Below are 9,046 nucleotides of genomic sequence, written 5' to 3'. Positions count from 1 at the left end.
AAAAAAAAAAAAAAAAAAAAAAAAAAAAACTACTGCACGACAACCTGGGAGACAGAAACCCTATCTCAAAAACAAACAAACAAACAAAAAACCCAACAGCAAAGAATGTGTTAAGTTATTAGTTACCATTAGGTTGTTTCAGGCTAGTTTTTTTGTGTAGGATTAAAGCAATTAAGCAGAGGGAACTTCAGAGCACTGCCCACTGAAGACTGAAACTGGTCTGTTTGGAAAATTGACTGGACAGGCAGCGGTGGCTCACGCCTGTAATCCCAGCATTTGGGAGGCTGGGGCGGGCGGATCATCTGAGGTCAGGAGTTCATGACCAGCCTGGCCAACATGGTGAAACCCCATCTCTACTAAAAATACAAAAAAATTAGCCGGGTGTGGTGGTGCGCACCTGTAATCCCAGCTACTCAGGAGGCTGAGGCAGGAGAATCACTTGAACCTGGGAGGCAGAGGTTCCAGTGAGCCAAGATTGCACCATTGCATCCTAGCCTAGGTGACAAATGCGAGACTCCTCCAAAAAAGAAAAGAAAAGAAAAGAAAAGAAAAGAAAAGAAAAGAGGCTAATAGGGCTCCCTCCTGATTTTCCCAAAGGTCAGATAACTTAATTTTGTCATGGTGACTTAGAATCTGAGTGTGAGTAGCTACGTTTTGTTTATTCCAGTCTGTTGGTGCCTAGTGCAAGAGCTTAGTCCAAAACAACCGTCTCCGATAATTTTGTTGCCCAGTCACATGATCAAAGCTCACTGCAGCCTCGAACTCCTGGGCTCAAGTCAGCCTCCTGAGTAGCTGAGACCACAGGCGCACACCCCTATGTCTGGCTCTTTACTTCAAATTTTGGTATTTCAGGCCGGGCGCGGTGGCTAACACCCGCAATCCCAGCACTTCGGGAGGCCGAGGCAGGTGGGTCACCTGAGATCAGGAGTTCATAGACCAGTCTGGCCAACATAGCGAAACTGCATCTCTACTAAAAATACAAAAATTAGCTGGGTGCGATGGTGCCCATCTGTAGTCCCAGGTACTCAGGAGGCTGAGGCAGGAGAATCACTGGAACCCAGGAGGCAGAGGATGCAGTGAGCTGAGATTGCGCCACTGCACTCCAGCCTGGTGAAAGTGAGACTCCGTCTCAAAAACAAAACAAAACAAAAATTAGCTGGGTACGGTGGTGCACGCCTGTAATCCCAGCTACTAGGGAGGTTGAGGCAGGGGAATCGCTTGAACCCAGGAGGCAGAGGTTGCAGTGACCAGAGATTGCTCTACTGCACTCTAGCCTGGGTGACAGAGCAAGACTCTCAAAAAAAAAAAAAAAAAAAAAAAAGAGTCCGGGTATGATGGCTCATGCCTGTAATCCCAGCACTTTGGGAGGTTGAAGCGGTCAGATCACTTGAGGTCAGGGGTTCGAGACCAGCCTGGCCAAAAAAAAAATTAGCTGGGCGTGGTGGCAGTCACCTGTAATCCCAGCTATTTGGGAGGCTGAGGCAGGACAATCCCTTGACCTGGGAGATAGAGGTTGCAGTGAGCTGAGATCACGCCATTGCACTCCAGCCTCTGCAACAAGAGTAAAACTCTGTCTCGAAAATAAATAAATAAATAACAATTTGGTATTTCATCCATCATGGACTCTTTTGCATTGATTTTTCTATGTTTAAAATGTTGGACTAGCCGGGTGTGGTGACTCATGCCTGTATTCCCAGCACTTTGGGAGGCCCAGCCAGGAGGATCATTTAAACCCAGACATTCGAGACCAGCCTGGACAACATAATGAGATTCTCGTCTCCACAAAAATAAAAATAAAAAATAAATGCACTAAAATACTTCATTACGGAAGTTTGAACTCCACTTCTATGGGCACTAAGCCACTTGGCTCCAAAGCCAACCAAGGAGCGCTCTGGAGCAGGAGAGGTCCCAGCTGGTGCAGATCCAAGGTTTCCCATGGGTGGGGAGGCAGGATGGGAGGGTGCAAAGACGTGAGGGCTGCACGATCTCCGAAGAATTTGGGAGCAGGTATCCCGCTTTTCTCCAACTGGCGCTCCCAGCCAACTGGGTGCCGAGCCCACGCCCCATCTGCACACCAGGACCCGGATGTGCAGCGCGCGGGGCGTCGGGGCCGGTGGAGCACGCACCACGCGGCGCTGCAAGGCGCCGCACTGCACGCACTGGCGACTGCTGCGGCGGAGCAACCATTCCCTGCCCGACGCCGCCCGCACTCTGGACACGCACCTGGCGGCCGCCGCGCGCAGGAAGCCACAGCACCTGGTTGCATTGTTGTCACTGCCACCGCCCCCTCCCGCCCTCCCTCCTTAGAGGCAACCCAGCACCCGTCCCCACCTGCGCAGGGTTCGTACCCCTTTAAGGAGTCAGACGCCGCCAGGGGTGGGCGTGGTCGCCGCGAGCGAGAGAAGAAGGGTGGGGGGGAGGGGCCGGTGTAGGGCAGAGCTGATTGGCCCGAGGCCCGGGCGGCGGCCCCGCGCGCCTGCGCAGGACGCAGCAGCGCGCACGGGCGGCGGGAGGAGCGCGCGCGGGTGCTAATTGGCCCGGGTGGCGGCCCCGCCCGCGAGTGGTGGGCGGTCACGTGACGCGACGGCTGGGGGCTCCCGGCGCGGGGGACGCTGGTGGCCAAGATGGCGGCGGAGCTGGTGGAGGCCAAAGTGAGTGAGCGGCGGCGGCACCGGCCGGGGCAAGTGGGCGAGAGGGCGGGGGTCGGGCCGCGGGTCGAGGTCTGCGCCTTCTGTCCGGGGCCCCACAGCGCGGCCGGCCCGCGGCTCGTCGTCCCGGCCCCCAGACCCCGACCCCGGGTCTCAGGGTGAGGGCGGGGGGCGGGGAGGCCGGGGGCGGGGCCCTCCTGCCTCACCCGGGTCTTCGCTCCGGGGGTCGCTTCCCCAGCTTCAGGCAGGGTCCCTCCACCCAGCCCTAGTCCTTGGAGTCCCGGTCCCTAAGCGCCAGGCCGGGGCCGCGCCTACCGGTTGAGGCACCGTTCCCCCGGGCTGCCGGACGTGTTGAGCTTCTCGTTGCTCTCTTGGTTCCGAGCCGGGGTCTTTGCTCTTTGGCTGGTGTGTTGGGGGAGTGTCCGCGCCTCCCCGCCCGCAGGGCTCCCAAGACTGGTATCTGGGTCTCGTCCCCGCCCAACAGGCCAGACTGGGGTTTGCGAGTCTCCTGCTTGGAAGGGTCCCCTGAGTCCCGGATAGGGTCCTGCCACCGTCCAGGTGGAGGAGTCGGGGCCCTGAGACCACTTCCAAGACACAGCACGTCCTCTTAGGATCTGGAGTCCAGGCTCGGGCTTGAGCCCCTCTTCAGCTCCTGCACTGGTCCCAGAACCCCGCCCCCTTCCCGACACCGTCTCTCACACGCCGGAGTGGGCGCTAGGGGAAGACTGGGCCCCCCGTTTCCCTCCCCATAGGATGGAGTCCTGACCACTTTTCTTGGTCAAAGACTTTCCTTATTCTCCTTTTTTTTAATCTTAAATCTTGGGCTGTGCTTTTGGTGCTACCTCATTTCCCTCGGGACAGAATCTGAGGCTGCTGATTCTGCTTTAGAGGTCTCTAAACCTCACCTGTGCAGCATCAGATACTGTCTTCAATTGAACCTTGGCTGCTTCTCTTATTTTTTGCTCTTGAGCGAGTCTACTTTTTAGGTCAGACACTCTCCCTCCCTACACAGCCCCCAGAATCTTTATGCACCCCAGCTTTGGTTTCTAAGGTCTCCTGTCTTTCTGCCTATTCTCTTATGTTGAGCTCTGGAGGGTCCCCACTGGGTCCAAGACTGGCCTCTTTAGAATAACTTCTGCTGCTGCTGTTTTATACTTCGGGTCCTGTACAGGTCCCATGTTCCATAGATACCGTCTCCTAGCTTGGAACCCGTTTTAATCCTGGGATTGAGCTCAGAGTATCCGCATTCCAGGGGATGTACCTTCTTGTAGGTGCCTGCCTGAAGCTCCGAGGGTCTAAAACTCTTAGAAGTGCCCGCAAAACCACGGCTTCCAGGGAGGTTAGGGGACCTCTCCCTCCCCCATCCCCCTTCACGTCTTCCCTCCCCACAGTCCTGACCTGTACATATTTTCTTCTCAGTCCTCTCGCATTACCCACTGGGATCTGAAAACACAGCGCTGAGGGCTCTGTGATTACAGCATACACCTCTCTTTGCCTCCCAACCCTACCCCTCTCCCCCGCCCCGCACACACTTCTGTCCCTCTCTAGAGTTTTGAAAAGTGGAGACTCGCCCTGGAGATGTGGAGGCCTGAACTCTGTAAACCCGAGGTGGCAGACTCTGGGCTTGAAGTGCCCTGGAGTCCTGAAATGTAACCTCCTTCCGGGACTTGGAGCTGTGACCCTGGACTCCCCACCCCCACCCTGGCTGAGGGCAGGGTCTGCAGTCTTTTGTACCATCCAGGCCTTGAAATATGATCTGATGAACTTTCCTTGACCCTCTGGTGACTGGGTCCCCCCAACTCAATTAAATCAAGTTGATCCTCCTTTCAGGTTCTCTAAACCGTGAGCTTCCATTCAAGGGGGCCTGGACCCCGGGGAGCCTTCTTTCTTCTTGAGTCCGTTGCTACCCCTCCAAGTACCTTAAATGTCATTGAAACATCCCCTTTTTTACAGGGGCCTTCCCCAACCCATCATATTCATGGCTGCAGATTTTGTCTTTTGGGGTGCATCACAGACTGCTTGGAGGGACGAATGTTGGGGGCTTGTTGGTGAACTTTGAAATCTGAGGCTCTCAGCTTGAGACCTGGAGGCAGGTTTGGGGCAGGGGTGTCTGTGAGCTCTCTGAAATAGTCCACAGCACACATCTCCACTTTCCTGGAAAGAGGCGCCTTCCTGAGCTTCCCCCAGTGCTCCGAGGGGCCTGTGCTGGAGGAAAGGTTCAGCGCAGCTGCTGTGTCTCGGCTGATGTCTCCCCACGCGACTTCCAGGCAAGCCTGGAGTTGAAACTCTGGAAGCTGCCGGGGCCTGGCGCTGTTTATAAACACAGCTCTGACGGCAGGCAGGTCAGCTCAGAGCCAGGGCAGGAAGTGATCCTGGGGCATTTGGGGCTTCTTCCTGAATGCTTGTCCCCCCCGCATTCTCTCCAGTGTCAAGGGCAGGCTCCTCTGAGGTGGCAGCTGCCGGGAAATCTGAGTCGTGAACATATGGCCGCCTAAGGGGTGTGCTCCGGGAGGTGGGAGCTGGGGCTCCACTGTCCAGCCTGGGCGGGGCGGAGGCTCCCGGGGTGCCAGGATGTCAGCAGGTTCCTGAGCCCACCTGCCTTCGGCCAGGCTGCCAGTGTGAAGTGTCCACATGACATCGTCTCTCCCTGCTAAGGCCTTGGGCCACTTCCAGAAGAAACATCTTGTCCGCAAGCCTTTTTGTTTTCTACAAAGGTAGGAAGTCAGGCCAAGGGAGGTGAGGCATTTTTGTTTTCAAAGTGTCACTGACTCTGAGGCCCAGCAGACCACGCAGGTCCCCATAGCCAGTGTGCTGGTGAGTGAGGGTCCCCGGCAGCGGACGGGAACACCCTGGGGAGCCTAGGGGCCAAGGGGTCGATGCCAGTCCCATGCATGTACTAGGGAGGCTCTGGACCAGCCACTTCTCTCTGTGAGCCTCAGTTTCCTCACCTACACGATGGGTGTGGTCATTGTGAAATTAGCGACACAGGCCTCGCTGGTGCCTGGCAGGGAGCAGACGCTGGCATCCCGGTTCTTCACAGTCACGGGGCCGCGCAGCCCTGATACGGGAAGAGGCATCTCCCGAGGCTCTTAGGGCAGGACTGGGCCACCCGCATGTGCGTCCCTATCGTTTTGAGCCGGGACAGCCTCTCCGTCTTCAGCAGGATCCCGGCCCAGTACAGCTGGAAGGAATCAGAGTTGACAGATGAGGACCCCACCAGCGGCCCCGGCTGCTGCAGCCTTGGTGCTGAAATGGGCGGCTAGGCTCCTGGCCTCACCCTGGGGCAGCTGGGAGCTGGAAACCCCAGCGCTTCCTGGCACGGAGGCCGCAGTGTAGACTCTCCAGTGGGACTGCCTCTGGCTTTGACCCTCAGGGTCTTTCGAGTGGAGTTTGAGTGATTTATCGGTTTCCTCGGGTGCCTGCCAGCTTTCCTTACCACCCTTGACACTTGAGCTCTTTCTCCATTCCTCCTGGAAGTTTCTCTTTCCCACCACATCTCATTCATCCCAGGCCAGCTTCAGGGCTGAGGGTGGGTGGCCCCAGAACCCTGCCAGCCCATCCCTCGAGGACACCTGGCTTCTGCAGCCTGTTGAGCCCTCTTTTCCTTTCATGGTTCTACCCCTCGTGGAGGGGAGGCCACTGCCAGGCTACCCCACATCAAACACTGGGGTCAGCTGGGCTCTGTTGTTTGGTTTGATTTCGCTGGAGAGGCCCTGTCGGGGGATGAGGGCCAGGTCCTGCCAAGCCTCATTCGTCACTTTGGCCCAGGTCCCTCAACAGCCCCTGTGGCTGCTGCCTTCCCCTTGGACCAGTCCCCCAGGGACTCAGGATGATGTCTGGAGATGTATTTGGTTGTCATGAACTGTGGGTGTCGAGTGCCCAGGACGGCCCCAGCGTCCACAGGGCCGAGGGGACGAAACCCTGCTGGAATGATGGGTAGATGTTTCGGAGGCCCCCACAGGCCCGGCCCTGTGTTGCTGTCCGGAGGATAGTGTGGCAGCAGGGACCGCCCCTGGCTTCAGAGCCAGGTCTGGGTTTGAATCTTGGCACTGCCACCTCTGAGCCGACAGTTCCTCTTTTGTGACAGAGCTCACACACCAGCCTAGCAGGGGTGTTTTAAGGATCAGAGTTAAATATATAATCACATGACCGACTCGGTTCCCGGCAGGTGATTAGTGCTAAGTAAACTGTGGCTACCGTTGGCGAGACCGAAGGGAAAACATATCTGTGGCTGACAAGGGTTGAGCGCCCGCCCAGCCAGTGCTTTATGTTGTTATCCTCCCGACGAAGAGACTGAGGGTCAGGGAGGCACTTGGTGTTTGCCGGCAAGGCGCTGGCAGAGGCCGTTTACAAGTAAAGCACGATTCCCAGTTCCTGCCCTGGGGATGCTTTCAGGCTGAAGACAGGGAAAGAGAACCTAAAATAGAAGGGGGGCCTAGTCAGAGGCGCTTTTGCTGCGTTGGCGATGCTGGGGAAAGTTTGATGAAGAGGAGGGAGGGGGCAGGGCTTTGCTGGGAGGGGGCACCGTAGGGGCCGGGCACTCCACCAGCCCCAGTTAAGGCTGGCGCTTCCTGGCGAGTGGGTGTCTCTCACGGCCCCCGCATCAGGGCCTGGCCTCTGCGGAGTCCCCTGCCTCGCAGCTCTGCCCTCTGAGTTGTGTGTGCTTGCTCCTCCTCAGAACATGGTGATGAGTTTTCGAGTCTCCGACCTTCAGATGCTCCTGGGTTTCGTGGGCCGGAGTAAGAGCGGACTGAAGCACGAGCTCGTCACCAGGGCCCTCCAGCTGGTGCAGTTTGACTGTAGCCCCGAGCTGTTCAAAAAGATCAAGGAGCTGTACGAGACTCGCTACGCCAAGAAGAACTCGGAGCCTGTCCAACAGCCGCACCGGCCCCTGGACCCCCTGACCATGCACTCCACCTACGACCGGGCCGGCGCTGTGCCCAGGACTCCGCTGGCAGGCCCCAATATTGACTACCCCGTGCTCTACGGGAAGTACTTAAACGGACTGGGACGGTTGCCTGCCAAGACCCTTAAGCCAGAAGTCCGCCTGGTGAAGCTGCCCTTCTTTAATATGCTCGACGAGCTGCTGAAGCCCACCGAGTTAGGTGAGTGGCCGCCCCAGGGAGGCTGCGACGGGAGGCCTCACCTGGGCCCTGTCGCCCAGCCCAGCCACGCCACCGACTTTGAGTGATGTTCTCTGGCGCAGCCAGGGCGGGGAGCCACCGTGGCCACGGCTGTCCTTCCCTGGAAGCAAAGGGACCATCTTTGATATTGGTCACCCCTTGCTGTGTTACAAGTTACCCTGAAATGGAGCAGTGGGCATCCGTTAACTCTCAGGAACCCATGAGCTGCGTTGCGGGGCGTTGGGGCTTGGGGGCTCTCATGAGGCTCAGTCAGCCTGGAGCCACCTCATCCGGAGGCTCGACCGGGGCTGGAGCAGCCACTTCCTCGTGTGGTGGCTGGCAGGCTGCAGCTCCTCACCGGCTTTTGGCCGCAGCCCCCAGGTCCTCACTGTGCGGCCTCCTGCACGGGCTGCCCAGGCTTCCTCAGCCTGGTGGCTCTCTCACCCTAGGGTAGCGAGCGTGTACGTCCAAGCTGGGAGCTGGAGCCCTTTTTATGACCCAACCTCGGACACGCCTTGCCGTCTCCCCCATGGAGTCCATTGCTCACAGACTCTGTGGCGCAGGCAGGGACCACACCAGGCTGTGACTGCCAGGGCCAAGGGTGACCAGGGTCACCTGGGAACCTGGTTTCCCTGCTTATTCCCCATGGAAAGGGGGCTGGCCAGTGGCATCGGCCTTCCCTCCTTCCCCCAGGCTCTGGTTCCTCGCTGGCAGCCTGCAGGTATGGCCTTGGTCAGCGGGCTCAGGTCACTGCCAGGCTGTGCACACCAGGCGTGCTGGGGGCTCAGGGCGATCCCAGGCAGAGGAGAGGTGCTGGGCTCCACGCTTCTCTCTCTCATGTCTTTGTCTGCAAGTGCTGACTGAGCAGGAACTGTGTGTCAGGACCTCACAGCCCGCAGCAGTGTGGACAGGCCCTGGCGCCTCCCCAGCAGCCGCAACCATTCAGGCTGCAGGTGGGTATCAAGCCCGGCCTCTGCCTCAACCATAGCCCTGAGCTCGGGGCCAGGGAGGCCAGAGCAGCCCCAGCCCCCAGGGCAGGGAGAGTTTGCAGCCTCTGGGACTCCCAGTTAGGGAGCGGAACATCCTGGGCCTTTTGTGGACCTGCGCCCCGAGGCGCTCAGATTTTACCAGGTCCTCTGTGTGCCTGGAGGTGTCTTCTTCCTGCCTCCCTTCCCCTGCCCCCACTCTTTCCTTCGCAGTAAACGTTGCGCGGTAAACGTCGGAGCGCGGTAAACGTGGGAGTGCCTGCAGGGTGGGTGCGTGATGGGCAGCAGG

General features: G+C 58.3%; 1 protein-coding gene across 1 annotated transcript in view; it reads left to right on the top strand.

Annotated features, from left to right (window-relative positions):
• Window positions 1-2,461: 2,461 nt before the first annotated feature.
• The window catches only part of PIAS4 (protein inhibitor of activated STAT 4), a 31,128-nt gene continuing 24,543 nt past the window's right edge, over window positions 2,462-9,046 (top strand). The window contains exons 1-2 of the mRNA XM_026455507.1: window positions 2,462-2,651; window positions 7,327-7,753. Of these exons, the coding sequence (XP_026311292.1) occupies window positions 2,625-2,651; window positions 7,327-7,753 (454 nt within the window). The 5' untranslated portion in view covers window positions 2,462-2,624. The remainder of the gene's footprint in view (window positions 2,652-7,326; window positions 7,754-9,046) is intronic.

Source organism: Piliocolobus tephrosceles, chromosome 21, assembly GCF_002776525.5.
Source record: "Piliocolobus tephrosceles isolate RC106 chromosome 21, ASM277652v3, whole genome shotgun sequence".
NCBI lineage: Eukaryota > Metazoa > Chordata > Mammalia > Primates > Cercopithecidae > Piliocolobus > Piliocolobus tephrosceles.
This window is presented reverse-complemented; position numbering and strand designations above follow the sequence as displayed.